Source organism: Sciurus vulgaris (genome assembly GCF_902686455.1).
Source record: "Sciurus vulgaris genome assembly, chromosome: 3".
Taxonomy (NCBI): Eukaryota; Metazoa; Chordata; class Mammalia; order Rodentia; family Sciuridae; genus Sciurus; species Sciurus vulgaris.
The window spans coordinates 35,907,164-35,928,794 of record NC_136463.1 but is presented as its reverse complement, the minus strand read 5'-3'; the positions used below and the strand labels follow the sequence as shown (position 1 = coordinate 35,928,794).

General features: G+C 34.0%; 1 protein-coding gene across 3 annotated transcripts in view; it reads right to left on the bottom strand.

Moving 5' to 3' along the window:
• Positions 1-21,631, bottom strand: part of MED13 (mediator complex subunit 13) — a 95,158-nt gene that overhangs the window by 26,416 nt on the left and 47,111 nt on the right. For 2 of the 3 annotated variants that reach the window (XM_079131338.1, XM_079131340.1), the window contains exons 10-17: positions 16,433-16,646; positions 15,424-15,505; positions 9,834-9,955; positions 8,361-8,451; positions 8,014-8,228; positions 7,531-7,727; positions 5,840-6,759; positions 183-344 (exon numbers count right to left, since the gene is read on the bottom strand). In XM_079131338.1, coding sequence (XP_078987464.1) covers positions 183-344; positions 5,840-6,759; positions 7,531-7,727; positions 8,014-8,228; positions 8,361-8,451; positions 9,834-9,955; positions 15,424-15,505; positions 16,433-16,646 — 2,003 coding nt within the window. The remainder of the gene's footprint in view (positions 1-182; positions 345-5,839; positions 6,760-7,530; positions 7,728-8,013; positions 8,229-8,360; positions 8,452-9,833; positions 9,956-15,423; positions 15,506-16,432; positions 16,647-21,631) is intronic. The other variant, XM_079131339.1, reaches the window with a different exon arrangement.

Genomic DNA, 21,631 nt, shown 5'->3' with positions numbered 1-21,631 from the left:
CCATGTAAACAGCATGGTGGGAATGTTGAAAGGCTAGGACAAGAATTGGACGCATAGTGGCCCTTCAGTTGAGTATATTCCACAAAAATATTCAAGGAAGATTAAAGTGCTTATTCAAGTTGGGCCATTAATCACAGGACTAACATAAAATCATTCAGTGCATTCCACCACAAATTACTTACCATAAGAGCCTCGGCCAGCCATTTTATGAAATTGTTGCCAAGTGAGAGGACCTTGAACCCCCCAAGGTCTTACTGTTCTTTTTTTCTGAATAGCATCTTGAAGAACTGGCTGAAGAGAGAGGAGCATTCGAAGTATATCCTGTGAGCACTGCATACTCACATCTACAAGCAGTTAAAAAAAAAAAGTAAGAATTGTCATTGCCAACACAAATAAAACTTTAAGATAATAAGAAATAACATCTAGAGAAGTTTACTCATTCATCATCAAGAAGATCAAACATAAGCCATACAGAGAACTCTATAAAGTTCTATAGAAATGATTTTATAGGGCTAAAGGTATATAGCTCAGTGGGAGAACACTTGCTGAAAATAAATGAAGCAGCTGGGCATGATGGCACATGCCTGTAACCCTAGCAACTCAGGTGGCTGAGGCAAGAGGATCTCAAATTCAAGGCCAGCCTTAGCAATTTGGCAAGGTCCTAAGCAACTTAGCAAGACCCTGTCTCAAAATAAAAAGGACTGGAGATGTGGCTCAGAAGTTAAGCACCCCTGGGCTCGATCCCCAGTGTCAAAAAAACAAAGCAAGTAAGATGAATGAAGCATACCGGCATGGCATGCATACATGTACACACACGAAGAAATGGATCTTTCAAAAAATTACAACCCAGAAGAAATGTTAAAAAGTCACTGTAATTCATCTCTATAAAGTAATTTATTACCTGACTAGTCAATTTATGAATTTTCCTTTTTGCATTTCTTCTGGTTGCTTATGGTACTTATATTTTACCAGAAAAAACTGGTACTTACATTGAAATGGTTTATAAATTATGTTCCTTAATTACCACCACTATAATAAAATAATCAGATAAGACTGGTTATAATAAAGAAATAATTATTATTATAATAATTAATTTTTAAAAAGAAAAACAGACTGTAACAGTTCTGAAATACAGTCCTGGGGACACACAGCTCAGTGATAGAACATTTGCTTGGCATGCATGAGGCCCTAGGTTCAAACTCCTGCACCAGAAAAACAATTCTGAAATACAGAACTTGTATAATACAGATAAACTTGCTCATGCTGCTAAAAGGGAATGTATTATCCCAACATATTTTAAAACCTAAAACCTAAAATCACAGATTCTCAAATTGTTTTACTTGCATTTCTGACCAACTGTCAGAATGGATATGAAAGGTACTGCTCATAAATGTCAAGTGGCTAAAAGAAAGACCACTAGACAATAATGACACAACTAAACTGGCCCCCAGTATGGTTCAGTTGTAACAGTAGAACTGTTTAAGCATACCATTACATACCTTAACTATGACCATTTCCTTTAACCAAACTTTATTCAGAAACAGAAATAATTTAATTTCAAATATAATCCTTAATAACAAGTATACTTAAATCAACACATAGAATATTATTTAGTCATTGGAAGTGATAACAGAGCTATCCGACACAGACTAATGACTAACAGAGTGGTAAATAAAAATCAGACTATAAAATCATAAAATATGCTTTACACATTTGGAAGTATGTGCATTCACATGTGAATATTTACTTTCAAAAAGTCTAGAAAGTTATTGTAGGTTTAGGCTATTTATTATAATTACACGGGAATATCTTTAAATTACATATGCTATGTTCAACCCCAGGAAGGTCTGATCTGAGTGGAGATCAGTAATTTATATTTTTGATTCTTTTCTTTACCACTGAGCCACATCCACATCCGTGACCCTTTTTATTTTTTATTTTGAGATATGGTCTCACTAAGTTGCTTACGGCTGGTCTCACTAAATTGCTGAGACTGGTCTTGAACTTGTGATCCTCCTGCCTCAGCCTCTGAAATTACAGGAATGTGCCACTGTGCCCAGCTTTGATATATTTGGGGGGGGGGGGGGGATTGAAACCAGGGTGCTTAACCACTGAGCCACATCCCCAGCCCTTTTTTATATTTTATTTAGAGACAGGGTCTCACTAAGTTGCTTAGCACCTTGTTGTTGCTGAGGCTGGCTTTGAACTCAAAATCCTCCTGCCTCAGCCTCTTGGGCCACTGAGCCCAGCTCAGCTTGCATTTTGATTCTAATTAAGTGTGATGCTTGCAGGTTCTCTTATTAAAAAATACATATTTAGGGTGGGAGGGAGGCAAGAATGGAGGAAGGATAGACTATATAGAGGAAAAAGAAGGGTGGGAGGGGTGGGGGGAAGGAAAAATAACAATGAATCAAACATCATTACCCTATGTAAATGTATTATTACACAAACAGTACACCTCTACTTCAAGTACAACCAGAAAAACAAGTACCCCATTTGTTTACAATAAAAAATAAATAAATAAAAAAATTTTTAAAAATACATATTTATTAGAAGACCTACTATGGGCCAGGAACTATGCTAACTGCTGAGTTATGTCTTCAGAGATCTAATACTCTTGGGGAGGAAGGCTGACATGAAAAAGTCTTGTCATAATTTCAAGTGCTAAGGAATAAAAATCAATATCTATGTAAGCTGAGATCTAGAAGAATAGCAGTAATCAAAAAGATATATACCATAACAATGAATCCCACCATCAAGTACCAATAAAAAAGATTACAAAGAGATACATATATAGTATATTTTTTTTTTCACAATAATCATGGAGGATAAAGATATATAGATCATTAAAAAAGAACTAAGCATACAGAAATCAAACCTCATATTTATCATCAACTATTTTTGACAAATATACCAAGACAACTTAATGGGGAAAATTCAACAGTTGGTCTCAGGCGATTGGATTTCACCTGCATGAAAACATGGAATGGAAACCCTCCAGTACACTATCCATGTACAAAAAATTAATTCAGAAGGAATCATGGACATAAGTTAAATGGTGGAACTATAAAAGTTCTAGAAAAAAAACAGGAGGAAATTTTCATGACCTTGGCTCTATAAAGCCTTTATAGGTATGACACCAAAAAGTACAAGCAACAAAGAGAAAAACAAATTAGACATTATCAAAACTAAAAACCTGTGCTTCAGAGGATGCTATCAAGTGCAAAGACAATCCCAATAATGCAAAATATGGCAAACAATTGATCTGAAAAGAGACTTGTATACAGAGTACATAGACAATACTTAGAACTCAATAAAAAGATAAAACATCCTACCCTACCTAGTTTTTTGGTTTTTGTTTTGGTACCAGGGATTAAATTCAGGGATGTTCAGCCCCTGAGTTACATCACCAGTCTTTTTTTTTTTTTTGGTGGTGCAGGGAATTGAACCGACGGCCTTGTGCATGCAAAGCAAGCACTGTACCAACTGAGCCCCAGCACTCACTTTTTATTTTAAGACAGGGTCTGGCTAAGTTGAGGAAGCTGGCTTTCAACTTGCTGAACCTCCTCTCAGCCTCCCTGGGATTACAGGTGTGTGCCACCATGCCTGACTCACATTTCCTCTTTTTATCCAAAGAAACAAATTATGCCTTTTCTTCCTGCTATAATGGACTTATTTCCCAGCCAAAGGTCTGTCTACCAATCCCTCTATTTGTGCACTGGATTCTATTACTTCTCACTTACTCTGTGATTTTACTCCTGCAATTACATCTTCTTTCCTGCATTAATATTTCCTCTTTCTGGAGGAAGGTGAAGACAGAGAAAGGATGTTGGCCAAAGGGTGCAAAGTTTCAGTTAGATAGGACTTATTAAGACTGTGTTCACTGTGTGTATTTTGCACAGTAAGATATGAACACAGTTAATAAGAATGTAGTCTATATTTCAAAATTGGTCAAAGAGTAGATTTTAAATGTTCTAACCACAAAAAATAAGTAGGTAAAATGATGGATAAAGCTAATTAGTTTGAGTTAATCTTTCCACAACTGTATATATATCAAAACATCATAATGTGCTGAAATAAAATTACTACTTGTCAATTAAAAATTTTTCTCTAGATAGGATCACTCTCAAGGTACGTTTAAAAAAAATGAAACTCTCCTTTATCCTGATCATCTAATTTCTCTATTTATAACAGAAGTCCCCAGAGAATTTAAATTCATTCCTTATTTTATTCCCTCCTAAACACACTCTAACCAGACTGAATGATACTGCTTATCAAGGTCATTGCCAACCCTGCATTTCATCACATTCAATGGTCCTGTCAAAGTTGTCACCCTGATGTATTACTTTCTGCCTCTTCAAATGTTTTTCATACTTCGTTTCTGGGACTCCATACTCTTTTGGTTTTTCTTCCGACCTTTCTTACTTTCCTTACCTGGATCCTCTTCTTCCCCACCTCTAAATGTCAGCTTCATACTTGGACTGTCTTATCTAGTCACTCACTAAGTACTTCATCCAGCTCTATTACTGTTTTTGTTTTTGTTTTTGTTTTTGTTTTTTGGCACTAGGGATTGAACCCAGGGGCACTCTACCACCACCTACACCCCCAGTCCTTTTTTATTTCTTTGAGAAAGGGTCTCATGAAGCCACCAAGGCTGCTTCAAATTTATGATCCTTCTGCCTCAAGCCTCCCAAACTGGAGAGATTACAGGGGTATTACCAACCCCAGCTAGCTGCAGCTTTTAATAGTGATAACACAATACAAAATATGTTCAGTTTCCAGTCCCAATCACTCCTCTGAATTTAAAACTCACATTTCCAAATGTGTACATAGGCCCTTCCCTCCTCTACAGTCAGCACCACCATTCATCTAGTTGCTCAAACTATCCCTGATGCCTCAATTATTCTTTCATGTATCAGCAAATCCTATAACTATAACTAGAATCTACTACTTACATTTCTATTCCAATTTTGTCCATGCTGTCATCAGTTTTCACCTGGACTACAGCAACTGCCTTCCAACTATCTATCTCCTCCTACTCTCACCTTCACCACCTCCAACCCTCAAGCTATTTTCCACACAATAGCTAGTCATCTTGTAAAAAATAAAGAGAAGTAGGATTATGTTACTTTTCCTATTCAAAATTGTTCAATAACTTCCCATCACTTTTAGAATCAACTACAAAGGCACTTAGTCTATTAAATGCAACATGATTTTAGTGCTCAGACACCTCCAGTGTTTCATCTCATACCAGTATGTCTACTACCCAATGCACTTCACCAACATGAAATACCTCCTTCATGTTCCTCAAACGTATCAGCAAGCACACAAAAATCTTCAGTCTTTGCACCTAGCATTGCCTATAATAGTCTTCCATCAGTTAGTCACATAGCTGATTTTCTCCCACTTTATGTAGGAGTTTGACTAAATGTTAGCCCTTGATAATATCTTCTCTGACCATACATTTAAAATAGCACAAACTTTTTTTTCCCTACTTTTCTGCCCTGCTTTGTTTTTCTTCAAACTACCTGTCATTATCTGACATGTGATTGGGAGTTCAAAGCCAACCTCAGCAAAAGCAATGTGCTAAGCAACTCAGTGAGACCCTATCTCTAAATAAAATACAAAATAGGGCTGGGGATATGGCTCAGTGGTTGAGTGCCCCTGAATTCAATCCCTAGTACCCACCCACCCACACCTGAAAATAAAACAGTTTAAAGTCCAGGTTTAAGAGTCTCTATTAATTATCTGCATGAGAAGCTGCCTTTAATGTTTTTTCCTAAGAAAGAAAAGTCATACAACTAAATGAAAATAAACAATGTTTCATCAGGATACATACCATTTCTTTTGGACCAGGGGTGTAAGCATGAACTTTTCACAAGTGCTTCATCAACTTTTCCTCCTGACATATTATCCATGAATTGACGCCCATGTTCTAATGCAAGGTAACAGTCATTGCAACAGTCCCGTTCTTCAACCCGCACCCAATTGCTAATTACACCAATTTTGGGGAAAGGATCTTGGTCTGCCGCTCCAAAGGGTGAAAATAAATTAGTGCACTGATCTTGTAGCAATAATATCAACTCATCAGGAAACTTTTCAGATTCCTTTAGACCTCCATTAACATGTTCAGTGGAGGTAGCCCTGAGAGCTTCAAAACGTTTTTCTGCTTCTTTGCCACAGTCTGTGTTGCGTCCTATGATATCTAATTCATCTTCAAGAAATAATCCTGAATTGTTTCCAAATTTTCTGTTCATGACAGCACTGAAGCCACAGGTACACCTATATTGTGCTTCCTGTGTTGGATCTGGAATGTAAACTCCAACATCGGCACCCTTGATATTCATGTTGCAGACACATATACAGCAACTATCAAAGTTACAGTCTTTAAACAAATTCATAACTGATTCTGAAAGGATGAGATTTACATAAAGACTGTGTGCTTCAGGGATGGAAGGAACAGTTGCAGGTTCAACAGAATTAAGGGGTCTGCATGTGGATGGGGTGGAAGCTGGTGAATACAAGTCTGAATTTTCATATTTGACTGAACCTTGAGCACTAGCAGGCCCACCAGCTCCACGAGGAGTCCTTGGAGTCCTTGGAGTCCTTGGAGTTGGAAACCTAGGGGTGGATGGAGAAGGAAGAATTCCTGCTCCGCTGTTACTAGGAGGTGCACTGCTAGGAGGCATCCCAAATGAAGTATGAGTTTGAGGTGTATAAGCAGGGCCATATTCTTGATCCATATTACTTCCATCACTACTGTCACCAGCGTAAAAGAGAAAATCAAGTACATACATAAATACTTTAGTGACATGAAATACAAATAAAAATGTTCCAAATGTTTTCAAGTTACACTGAAAATTGTGATAGAACAATTAGTGCAAGAATCTCAAACACAATTAGGACTTATTTCTGATTAATATGTCCACTGATAACTGTTGTGGACTAAGGACCAATTAATTTTAAAATTACAAACAAAGGGCTGGGATTGTGGCTCAGTGGTAGAGTGCATCCCTCAGCACCACATAAAAATAAAAATTAAAAAAAATTTTACAAATAAAATCCATGTAACTTATCCATACCTAGACAGCCACTGTAACTATCTAGATATTTCTTATACTATAAATACTAATATTTCACTAATATTAAGATGCCTCTGAGTATAATTCCTGATTTTAGAGATGTTCATGTGTAAAAGGAATAATAATGAATTTATGATGCTACCAATTACAACACACTCCAAATTCAGAGACACTGATATAAAAAACATGGGAAATATGGCAAATGCAAAAATGGGAATGATTTAGAATTACAGACCAAAAGAAAAGATGCTTTTAAAGTCAAATAAAATATAATAGTCTTATGTTTTCTAACAGTTCATCCTGATATACTACCAATATAATCAACCAGAAAACAATTTTTAGAATTTTTAAAAACCAATATTGTTTTTCCCACATACCAGATACTTCCACACACAAAAAAATTAGATCTATAAGCATTCATATAACATGATAAGAACATAAGTCATACCCTTCTTTGATGAATGGCATCGCAGGCCCTGAAGAAAGCAATTCCAACTTTCCAACAGTCCAACTCTGGCGGTAAATACATTCTTCTGGCAATTTGATAGGGGGTAGACATTGGCTTGGTAGAGTTTTTAGAGGTGCAAACATGGAACATCCCACTAGAACTTGACAATTTTCAGGCTTATAGACATAAGAAAAATCCTACAATATAAAGACCATGGATTTTTAATATCTTATCTTCTAGGAACCAAGAAACAAAATAAAACCACCCCCCTTTCCTTTTTTTCCTTTATTTAAACAGAAGAAAATGTAAATATTAGTGTATTTTATTCTCAAATGCATTCTAAGTATCAACACAAATCAGTCCTCAGATCTGTTAGCTACAAAACTAGAATAACTATGAAAGAATTTTTAAATACAGTAACAAACTAATTCTATAAGAAAATATAGGAAGTTAATTATTTTTCTAGAAAAATAAAATACTTACTTTAATTTCAGAAGGTTTTGGGCTACAGAAACCCTCATCAACCTCAATTTTGAACTGTGCTCCTATACTAGAACTATTTCCTTCTAGGACAGTTCCTCCAGGTGTTGTATCCATACTACCATATTCTTTATTATTCATATTCATTGGGGAAAATCCCATAATATGCTGTTCCAATGATGGTGGTGTAGGATACATCTTATGAAGATCTGCAGTGCCTGTATTTAATAAAACACATATTTTAACTTAAGACTAAAAAGAGGTGAATTTGTATATAAAATAAAGGGAATAGAAAACTTTGAAATTAAAAGTTTGCAAGTCTATCTGGAGCACAGATTTAGGAAGCTTACTTATGCAAGATAACGGATCCAGATTTCCTGTCTTTGATTCTTTGCAGCTGGCTTTATCATCTGATCCATTCGCTGATTTTTTAGATCCAGGCTATTTAAAAAAAGCACATATTTATCTGAAACCCAATGTGATTTCAAAGTAGCAATCATTCAGATTCAACTTAAAAGTAAACCCATTCATCCAAAGTATTCTGAATCTGTGACAGAGCCAAATACATACTAGGTATAGTTTAAGGACACGATAGTTATTTGATGAACCTCCCAATTATCAGAAGCAGGGTCTCTCTAAATTGCCAAGGCCAGCTTTGAACCTGTGATCCTCCTGCCTCAGTCTCCCAAGTCCCTGCAATTATAGGTGTGTGCCACCATGCCCAGCCAGAAAATAAATTTTAATATGCTGAACAAAGCTACAGCATCATCATTGTACCACCAATGTTCTTAGAGTTGACACATGTTCCATGTCTCCTGTTAGACATTTTGTGATACATATGTAGACTGATCTCTGAGTACAATTTTTTATTTCAGAGGAGTAACAGCTAATATTTGAAAAATACAGCAGATAAAGCAAAAACTGTACCAAGGTATTCCAGGATATATTCACCTAGTGAACAGTATCCCAATATATACTATATTATGAGATATAGATTAAGAGTTTATGTATAGCTATGTCTGCCTTTTATATATAAAAGCATAGCTATAAATAAGCCTATATTACATACATACACACAGATAGGATTAATAGCATATATTATAATTAATAACATGTTATCTAAGAAAAGGAAAACCAAATGTGCCATAGTTTCCAAGATACTTTTATGCAGATGAAAAAGGAATTCCCTTTTCTGATAAGGCAGCACCCAATTCATTAATTTCCAAGAGAGTTGATATTTTAGAGAATCTTATTTTAAGTTCTAATTTCTTTAACTTCATCTTTCTCTGCACATAGGTGTTAAAAAGATTAAATATTAATTTTGTCTTCCTCTCATTATTGTGGTATGTTTCTGTCTTATAGTACCATGTGGTGCCAAACAAATTCAAAGTGATCTTTCTTAATAAATTGATAAGGCATATACTTTTATTGCTAATTATTTATATGTTCACTACACAAGTCAATTTCAGAGTTATTTCTTAAACTAGGGATCAAACAATAGGAAAATTATTCTGCTTCCTAAGGTATGCAGAAAAAGAACACATGGCAGAACTTAATATACATTAAGTTTCACTATATGTCCTTCAAACACTATAACAAAAGTGTAAAAAGTCACCTTAAAGTTTATAGGAGACTATGTCAAGATGATTTAAACATGAGATTAAAAACAAAAGAAACCAATTAATGATACTTTATTATAAAATATTTCCTACTGTTCAGAATTAAAACATAGTATTCAAGCAATAAATCACTTCCAAAAACAAAGAACTTATATAAAACCAAAGAAAACAAGTTTGATCCTAATCAATTAATAGGATACTCACTGTCAGTTCATCTTCATCAGAATTGAAGAGATTATCAAGGTCAGTATAGGAGACAGCCAAGTCTGAGTCATAAATCAAACTGGTTGATGGAGGACGGGCATGACTAGTAGGGCGTGGAGCATCTACATGTGTCAATCAGAAAAATTAAAAATTCAACTACAACCAAATATTACTCCATTTATTTAAACTAGATATTAAATTTTTTGTTTGTCTGTTTGTTGTTGTTGTTGTTTTTGTGGCACTGGGGATTGAATCCAGGGCCTTGTGCATGTGAGGCAAACACTTTACCAACTGAGCTATATCCCCAGCCCAGATATTAAGTTTTTAAAAAGGTTACACAACAAGGAATTCTAAGTTGTTGTTTAGCTGGGGATATAGCTCAGTTGTAGAGTGCTTGCCTTGCAAGCACAAGGTCCTGTGTTCAATCCCCAGCACCCCCAAAAACATAAAAGTAAACTAAGTTGTTTAAAATCTAAAATTTTTTTTTCATAAAGTTGTAAATGAATGGCAGTACCTTCCCAAGGAAGCACTAAAGGCTATATAATCTATATAAGTATTCTATATGAATAATAAAAACATAAAACCCTGTATGACTACAGAATTAAGCATACTTTTTTCATTTTGAAAAGAGTAAATTTTATTTTATGTAAATTATATTTCAATAGAGATTCCCCTTAAAATGGGCAATTGTTCACTGGATATAAAGTCAGTTATTCTGGGTATGGTGGCAAATGCCATAATCTCCATTATTCCAGAGGGTGAGGCAGGAAGATCACAAGTTCACCACCAGCCTAGGTAACTTAGCTAGAACCTGTCTCAAAACCAAAATAAAAATGGCTGGGGACAAAGATCAGTGGCAGAGTGCTTGCATAGTATGTGCAAAGCTCAGGGTTAAATTCCCAGCACAGAAAGCAGGAATGAAGGAACTTAGTTACACAAGACTAATAACTTTTTACCAACTAGTTAAACAAAATAAAAGAGCTCCCTTTAGGACCAATTCTTCAAAAAAGGAAAAAAAAAAAAAATAGTAAGTTCTAGACATCTGTTGTACAACACAATACCTATAGATAACAATTCAGCACTATTTTTGGTAGTAGGACAGATCTCATGGTGTGTTCCTTTACTTTGTTTGCAAGTGATTACTACAGGCTGGAAAGGGTGTGGGAGAGGAGCTAGAAGGAGGACAGATAAAGGGTACCAAAACAGAGTTAGAAGAAGGAAAAACCTAGTATATATTTTAGGAAGAACTAGAAAAGAGAAGCTTGAAGGTTCAAACATAATGAAAGAAGAAGAAAAAGAAAACATTAATTACCCTAATTTGATCAATTCATATGTTATATGTTTGTTAAAATACACTATATTCCTCAGATATGTACATTATTAAATACTAATTTTTAAAAAGAGCGCACACATTTTTTATTTTTCCATCTTCCTGACATGTAAAGGAAGCACAGTGCTAATTCTTAAGTCAGACAGACTATTAAATCAAATCACGGCTATTACATCAACAATATGTCCCTTGGTATACTGATAAACTCTCCGTGCTTTCATGTACCCCAGAATTTAATGTGATAGAATAAGAAAGAGTACATTGCTTTGCCCAGGGATAGGCACTTGAAGTATTCAATAAATATTACCTCTTAGGTAAGCTTTGTTTCAGTGCTCCCCACCCCCAGTTTGGGGGGTGGGAATGACATATAATTAAGAAGTATACAAAAACCAATAGAAATTAAATTCCCCTTATATTCCCACATAAGAAAAACAAAAACAACTTATAGTATGACATATAACCTTCCAAATCATCTGTATGTCAAGTAACTTGAGAGAGCCCTCAATTTCAGAAAGATAAGTTGCTTTCCCAGTGCCTCTGTGTGTCAGTTCTAAATATTTACCACAGCAGTAGTTTTAAAATTTCAGATTATATAAAAATCATCTGGGGTACTTATTAAAAACCAAGATTACAAAGCTCCACCTGAGATATTCTACAATGTGGTACATGGCTCACATTTTAAGGAAGATTCATCACAGGCATAAGGGGATTTACAATTTGTGTATCCTACAGAATATTTCGGTGGGTGGGGGGGAGAAAAAGAACCCAAACTGTTTTCATATATGTATATATGTATTGGGGAATGGATAAATCAAGTTATTTAACATATGCATTACCTCATTTTTTTTGGTAGTGCAAACACTTAAAATCTATTCTCAACAATTTTTGAATAACCAATAAGACTGTCCCCAACTTACAATGGTCCAGCTTATGATTTTTCAGCTTTATATTGGTGCAAAGGCCATTTGCATTCAGGAGGAACCATACTTCTTCAAACTCTGAATTTGATCTTTTCCTAGAGTGGCAATATGTAGCATGATAACTCTCATGGTACTGGGAAGAGGCAGCAGTTTCCAGTCAGCCACATGATCACAAGGTAAACAACTGATTCTCTATGGTATACTGTGCCAGTGTTTATTTGATACAGGTATCAAAAAATTACAGAAGATATTCAACACTTTACTATAAAACAAGTTTTGTTAGATGATTTCGCTTAACTATAAGCTAATTTAAGTATTCTGAGCACATTTAAGGGTAAACTAGGTTAAGATATGATGTTTGGTAGGTTATGTGATCAAATAGTTTGGACTTATAATATTTCAACTTATGATGGTTTTAATTTATGATACTCACCATCATAACACAAGAAACATATGTCAGATCTCTTGTATTTATTTCTCCTAACTGAAATGTTGTACCCCTTGGCCAAACCCTATCCCCTAGGCTCTGTTCACCACCATTTAACTCTGACTTCTTTTTGTAGCCCTAGAGATTGCACCCTAAGCCTCACGCATGTTGACTCTGACTCCTCTGAGTGGTGCTTTAGATTCCATCTGTAAGTGAGATCATGCAGTATTTATCTTTCTGTGCCTGGATTATTTCATGTAATATAATGCCCTGTAGTTTCATCCATGTTGTCACAAATGACACAATCTTTCTAAGAATGAATAGTACTCCACTGGTGTGTATAGGTCACATTTTCTTCATGCATACTTCTGTTGATGGACACTAAGGGTGATTCCATACCTTGACTACTGTAAATCATGCCACAACAAATCTAAGTATGCAGGTATCAATATCAACACTCTGGCTTGCAACCCTCTGAATATATGCCCAATAGTGGGACTGCTGTATCATAAACCAGTACTATGAAAAAAACTCCCTAATGGGTACTTAATAAATATAAATAAAAATTTATATCTCCACAAACAGTGTACAAGGGGACCTTTTACTCCACATCCTTGCCAATACTTACCATCTTTTGTCTTTCTAATAACACCCATTCTAACACTGCATTATGGTTTTAATAATCAATCATTGGTTTAATTTGCATTTCCCTAATGATTGATAAGTGGAATATTTTTCATAAATCTGTTGGTCTTTTGTATGAATTCATTTGAGAAATGTCTAATCAGGTCCTTTGCCCATTTTTAAATCAAGACATTTTCTTGCTATTGATTTGTTTGAGGTTCTTTATGTACTGGATACTAACCCATTATAAGATATATGATTTGCAAATATAGTCTTTCTTCAGAATTGTCTTTTCAGTCTGCTGACTATTTGAATCACTGTACACAAGCTTTTTAGTCTGATGTAATCTTATTGGCCTGTTTTTGCTTTTGTGTTAGCACTCTTGGGATCAGATTCAAACAAATCTTTGCCAAAACTAGTCTCAAGGAGATTTCCCTCTCCCCAATGTTTTTTTCTAGTAGTTTGACAGTATCAAACTTGGGTTTAAGTCTTTAATCCATTTTGCATTGATTTTTATGTATGGTATGAAATTCTAATTTCATTCTTCTGTGTGAGGATATTCAGTTTTCCTAGTATTTATTGAAGAGATTTTCTTTTTCCCATTATAAATTTGTGGCATCTCTGAATCAGTTGAACATAAATGTATGGTTTTATTTCCAAACTTTTATTCTCTTCTACTGGTCTAGGTACCCTTTCTTAATGCCAGTCACATGCTGTTTTAATTATTATAGTTTTGTAGTCAATTTTCAAATCAGGTAGTGTGATACCACTGACTTTGATCATTTTGCTCAAGATTGCCTTGCCTACTCAGATTATGTTATCGATCCATTCAAATTTTAGGATTGTTTTCTATTTCTGTGAAAATTGTCACAGAAATTTTGATAGGGATGGCACTGAATCAGTAGATGGCAAAGAACCCAAACTGTTAAACTCATGAAGCTACTTAGAACCATCAACCATTAAATTTACTTCATAAAAAGACCATCTGCTCCTTGTCACAGAGACTTTTTTCTTATTGTTTCTTATAACACAGAAACTAATCCTATTTATTCCAAATATTAAAGAAAACTTTGTTTCAAAAAGCACAAGTCAAAGAATATCTTCCTTTGCCCCCTGCCCCCATCAAAAGTTAAGTAATGGGAGGGATATTGGTCAAATTATATCATGTGCATGTACTAATATGTAAAATCAAATCCCACCTTATACACAACTATAATGCACCAATAAAAAGATGTGGAGAAAAAGAGTTTAAAAAAAAAAAAAAAAAACAGTTAGTGAATTTTGCTATATATTATGGTGATTAAATTTAATGTATATTATATCCAACACTTGCCAAGAAAGTATATTTTGGTGTGCTATAATCCCACCCACTCAGGAGGTTGAAGTAGAAGGATCATAAGTTCAAGATCAGCTTCAGCGACTTTAAGGCCCTGTCTCAAAATAAAAAATAAAAGGGTCTGGGATATGGCTCGGTGGTCAACACCCTGGTGGTCAGCACCCTAGGTTCAATTACCAGTACTGGAGGGGGAAAAAAAAAACAGACAGATAGACAGACAGACAGACAGACACACACACACACACACACAAAGTATTCTCATCACAGAACAGTAATATTTATATGAGGTGATACATGTTAAACTGCATGGATTAAAGTCTGATTTAGCCATTCCACAATGTGTATACCATAAATACATATAATTTTTACTTAATTTAAAATATTGTTTAAAGTTAAATACATTTTTTAAATTAACATTACATTAATTTAATGTAATTTAATTTAATGTTACATTGTGCCTCTATTCCATTCACAAGGAGCATAAGCCAGACAATTTCAAAGTGGAATCTTGATTACTTTATCCCCAGTGCCTAGAACACATTAACAGATGTGTTCAATAACTTGTTCAGTTAAGGACCTCAGAAATGCTCTCTTAACTTATGAATGGTGGATGAAAAATGCAACAAAATTTCAGAAAGTTTAATTGAAAACTTGAGTTTTTATATCTGAGGAACCTTGCGCAATATTCTTATCCAATCTACTTAATTTCATGAGTGAGAACTATTTGAAGGGGGGGATAAAAAGGGAAGGGGAAGTTCCAGCAATTTATAATGGAATTTTTGTCAACTCAACTTGCTCCTCCCAGTAAAAAATAAATAATAAATTTATCCATTCATCCTATGAAACACATGAATTATGCAAGAAGGAATATTAGAAGTCCAGCAATATCCTATCAGTTTGTAGGAACAACTCTGGAATGCAATGATTTTTGACAGGAAAATAAAAAATTGTACCTTGCTTAATAGAGGGACTAAATAATGACATAGCATCTTCTTCATGTGATAAAACTGTAACAGCAGATGTTCCATCTTCTACCTGCAAAGAGTAGTACATATAAGCCTAAAATGTGTAATTTACCAATAACAAAACCTACTATTTTTTGTCAAGTATTCTGATAAATGTTCTATGTACATTCTCACTAACTTTTATAGTTAACAAATACATAGTGTGCTTATGTTCAAATAAAAAGAGAGCAAGAGAGAACCTGCCCCAGGAATCATGGCTGATAGTGGGAGCTGGAATTTTAACCTACTTCTACAAAATTCTAAATCTGGCATTCTTTCTATTATAACTGCAGACTTAATAAATACTAGTGTTTTTGTATGTGCAAAAGGACAACAGTTTAAGTATCAAGCACATAGTAGGGTTAAGTAAAACTTTGTAAAATGATTTATACTGAACATTACTGGGTCCTTTCCCCAGTTTTACAGTTTTAATTCTCACATTTTGTATTTAAGGCAAAGCACAGGGCCATGGGTTTGATTCCCAGCACCACAAAAAAAAAAGTATTTAAGGCAAATTTTTTTTCTAGTAGTTATCATGTGCTTAATTAGTCCCCAAATGCTTAATTTTAAAAATTTTAATCAGAAAATGTATTTTTATGTCCCACATTTCATTAATGTAAATTCTTTACTTTTTTGGACACTGTAAGTTCTTGAATCACATATTCAAAAGTATCTTTTTAAAACTCAGTAATAAGTATTTTATCTTTGAAAGCAGTTGATTCACTTTTAGCATATTTCTACTCAGTGTCAAAACAGTCTACCTAAATGCTGATTTTAGTTCACAAAAATTAATATACTCTAGCTAACCCAGAAACATTAGAAGTAAACAAAAGCATCTTTTATCAGAGACAAGCCACAATTTTTCTAAAAGAAAAAAAGTGATAAGGTAGATACCCAGCATGCTATTATATGTTGTGCTACAAAATCATGTGATTCAGTATACTGTGATTTCTCTTACCTTGTGTTTTTTCCCAGCTTCTCTCTCACTATTTTGTCTATCTTTTTTATCAGGAAAAAGGAATTCCTCATCTCCTTCAACAAATGCATATGGATCAATTTTAGGTTCTTGTTCTGCATCAGATGCTATTGCTGAAAGATACTGATTCTTCATTTGATATTGCTGAACTAATTCATCAGAAACTTTTAAAGGTTTCTTACACTGCACCATTAACCTGCATGAAAAAAAATAAAATTAGAAAATAAATTATAATTATTAACCAGAAAAGCATTAAGTGTCCAAAACAATTTTAGCATGAGATTTTGAAAATTAGACATTATCCAATCCATAATCTCTGATTTTACAAATGAAAAAACTAATTATGTGATTCATAAAATCCTAAATTTAGCAGTGAAAAAATGGAACTAAAATTCAGGTCTCCTATACATATGGTCTTTCTTACCAAAATATGTTATTCTTCAATAACTCACTCTATTTTCAAGCCCTAAGCACACTAACTAATCTAAATGCAGTCCCTGAAAGGGGCTCTTAAATTTAAACTCTTCCAGGACAATGACTTTCAAAGTGTGGGCTTTATATAGTGAGACAAAATATAATTTATACATTTAAACAGTGAAAATGATTATCCTTTTCTTACTGTCATAAATGGATATATTTTAAGTTTAAAATTTTGGGTTGTTTTTTGCTGATTTTAGGGATCAATCCCAGGAATTTGCATATTCTAGTCGAGTGTTCTACACCCCCAAAGTTAAAATTTTTGAGGGCCTAACTGGTGTTTCATCAAGTAACATTATTACTATTATTCTTGACATGATGAATTATAGAATAAAGTGTCAGTGTAAGTACTTCAGATTTTTCTAAGCGCACTGGAAAATCAATTTTCATACTACCAGATCTCTGGTTGAACATAGTAACTATAAAATTTATGTTTCTCTCTGCTCTACTAATATAGTCAATAGAACAACATGAGAAAACAAGCTAGGGGTGGTAGCACACGCCTGTAATCCCAATGGCTGGGGAGGCTGAGGCAGGATGATTTCAAGTTCAAGGGCAGTTTCATCAATTTATTTTATTTTACTTTTATTGCGATGCTGGGGATTGAACCCAGGGCCTTGTGCTTGCGAGGCCATCACTCTACAAACTGAGCTATATCCCCAGCCCCAGTTTCATCAATTTAGCAAGATCCTGTCTTAAAATAAAAAAATAAAAAGAGCTGGGGATGTGGCTCCGTGGTTAAGCACCCCAGGTGCAATTCCTAGTACTAAAAGAAAGAAAAAAATGAAGGGGAAAAAAAAGAAAAAACAATAAGCTTGGAAAGATAAGCTAGTAGAAACTGACAGACCAGAGAAAGCTGAAATACAAGGTTAAAAGAGAGAAGGCACAACAAGCAGTAAGCTGATCTGTACCCAGAACTCTGGGAACCATGAGAACTTATGTATCTCCAAAGACCAGAGTGTTCATGCTTCATGCCCCTGACTAGAGTGTGAATACAAAATGACTATTTTCTGGTTTGCATAAGATGCTTTTAAGACTCTCAAATTCCTGTTCTCTGAGGTTTACAAAGCTGAGATTCCCAAGCTGTCAGAATAGTGGCAGCCAGGCTTCTAGCCAGAAAATTTTTTGAAATCCTGCAAAGACTCTCACTTTGAGTAAAAAAACCAAAGTCCTTAGAATACCCTACTCACACCTTCCATTATCTGGTTCATTTTTTTCTCAAATCCCATCTGCCTCTACTATAGTCCTCTCTCTCATTTACACCACTTCCAAGGGTTTCCTTGATGTTCCTTACAGCACAGACACCTCTTAACCCTTCCCTTTGTCTGGAACATTCTTCCTCTAAGTATCTGTATGGCTAATTTCTTTACTTCCTTCAAAGCTTTGTCACCTTCCCTGTGAGACCTTCTTTATTATGTCAACCTTATTTAAAACTGCAATATGATCACCTGTCTATAACACAAATCCCTCTCACCCTTCCCTATCTTCCCCTGTTAGGAATTACCTTTTAACATAGTATGTAATTTATTATATTCATAGTTGATTATCATTCCCATTGGAATCAAAGTCCCACAAGTTCTGGAATCATTTTTGTTCACTGAATTATCTTAAATGCCAAGAGTGCCTGACATATAATAGGCAGTCAATAAATATTTGTTAATGAATAAGTAACATCTAAAAGGACTGAAATATTTTTGCATTAATAATCACAAAATACAATTATCTAGTACTTTGAAATAAACTATTTTTACACAAAGTACTTATGCCACAGTTTAGACAAATAATATATAAGGTTTGGAAATAATGAAAGTATTAGCCCAACTATAAATTCTTGTGAATGACAGGGATATAATATCTCATTCATCTATTCACTAAAGCCTAGCATTAGTCATCACTCTGTCCTCTATGTGGAGGGCAAAACAGCATGCATTATTAATATTCTATTCATAACATTATTATGAATATATATTCCTTAAGAGGAGCTCTGTACCTCATACTGAATCCTAAATAACGTGGCTGAAAACTTTGGGATAATATAAAAATTTTTTTAAAATTTATTATTAGTATTTTGACATGTCCTCTCTTTTATTTAGTACTTAAAAGATAGAAAATGGAGGGCATTCCTTCTAACTTTGATGTGGGAATTATGTACAAACAAGTGGTTTTTCCAAGGTCACATAGTGGAGAAGTTATGAATGGAAAGATTTAAATATTTATAGTCAAATAACTATCAATAGGGAAAAAAGCATAAAGAAGCTCCCCCATCCCCTACTACTCTGTACAGAGGTGAATAAAACAACTGTTTTTCATATTAAGTTGTCCTGACAGAAGCATAAAAACTGCCACACTGTTTACACACATAGGTGCTAACCTAGTGCCCAGTAACATTGTTAAAAGAACTAATCCTCCTTCACAAGGATCTATTAAGAAAAAGGAGTAAACCAAATACACTGCCTAAACACAAACTTTTGTTATTTTATTGAATCATTCTCACAGACATTAGGATATGCAAAGATTTTAAATGTAGTCAAATAAAGTCACAATAAATTTAAAAATATAAATCATTTACATTACACATTCTTCTATATTAAAAGTTCATAAAAATAGAAATAAAAATTGTGATTTTTGAGGTGCCTGATTAAAAACTCAATTACTGTCAATATTCAATTATATAGTACAAATATACTTTCATATACAGAACAAGACCACCTCTCCTTTGCTAAAAAGAATTTCCATAGATAGTCAAATACTTAACTTCAGAGACAATTTCAATAAGATAAAAAGTTAAGTACAAACTAGAAGAGGATCAGATACAGCCATAAGCAGAAGTGTTGTAAAGCCCAAAGCAAATTTAAATTTCCTTTATATCATTAATTGCATCTCCTCCTTTTCATTCTGACAATAACTCACTGTCCTGAAATGCACTCATAAAATTTAACATGGATTAGAGTAGCAGCTGCCTTTCTGCCTTTATTTAATAAAAATTCTTCCACACAGGGTATGACAATATTTAAAGATTGACAATTATAGGAGGAGATAAGCTACAGAAGGGAATGCTAAGGAACTGATCATTTAAATGAACCTCAAAATCTTTTCATTTTCTTTAAATGAACTTATTCTAGTACCATCTCCCACATTCAGAATGAATATTTGAACTGAATCAAACTATCAAAATTAGAGCTTTATTGCATTAAAATAAAACAGCAAATAGAGAAGGCTTACTTAAAAGATTTAGAGTACAATCAAATCGAGTTTATTTCACTACAGGTTTCTATGAAACAAAGGCATTCAAAACTACCTTTTAGAGATCAAATAATGCATTCAAATAATGCATTCTATACTACATACATACAATAAAAATCTGGTAGATATAATACAACAAAATAGTAGTTCTACTGATGCATGTTAAAAGTTAAGATATCTTAATGTACCCTGACTAATAAACAACATATAATGAACTACACATAGGCTTTTCTTTGGTCAGGGTTTAGAAAGTGTTCCATCTGAATCAGAATAGATTATTATAAACAACCACAAATTCTACTAAAACTAAGTACTAAACCCTTGAAAAAAAGACTTAAAAACTATGTCTTTTGGCAAAACTTTTTCTCTCTTTAAAATTGTAAGATCCACAACTGTAAAATTTTAAGAGCCTCAGCCTCTATTCTAAAATCAACACTATCACTAACAGAGAAACTAAATACAATGAGGAACAAAATGAAAATTTTTAAAAAGTTGCCACAAATGTTTGTATATTCCATATATGGAATACACTATGCTTCACTCCTAACACCTCCATTCCTCAATTAAATTCTAAAAAATTAAACAAGGAATTCTACCTTAACATAGTTAATGAAAATTTTTTCATGAAGTACTACATATGTAAGTCTAAGAATAAGGGAAGTACTTAGAAATTATGCATTCTATTATTCTGTACTAGTTAGTCACTTTATCAAAAACTAGAGTAGAAAAATCAAGAGCAAAGCTTTCTTTCATTTATCCATTTATTATATTATGGAAGCATGGTACATACCACCTTTCAACAGTGATCAATAGAAAACATTTATTTATACTAAATGGAAAATGGATTTCCACTCAACAAAAACAAAGCTCTACATAATTTTCTATGAAATTCCACTATCATGAGAAAACTACCTCTTTAGATGTATTCTTGCCCTTTGAATTCTGTATCTACTCCAGGTTATTTACAGTTTTCCTAAGCTACAGACCCATGTTCCAGCTGCCTGATGGAATCTCTAATTAGAACTGAATTCACATTTTGTAGTCTGCAAGTAATACACAAAGCTAAGGTAACAGATGAAAAGGGTATCTCAATCCCTCCTCTTAAAAATTGTTTACGTATTTCTTTTGCTTTAAGTTGACATGCAATTATTATTTAGGTAGACCTTTAATTATTTAGCAAGACCATACTTAGTAAGGTATAACAATAGTTCTTCAAGGTACTTCTAGAAAGCTACTGCTAATAAAATCTTAAAATCTAAGTTTGGTAAGATTTAACCTAAAATGGGTAAAAAGCCATTGTAAAGATGCCTTCAAACCCGTTCTTCCTCATCTTTCTCAAGAAATAAGCTTGATTGTTAACTCTTCTCTTTACTATTCTACTTGCTGAAAAGATTTTTTATGACAGCACAGCATCCATAGCATTGATATATCCCTGCATCTTTTGCTATGTTCTAATTTCCT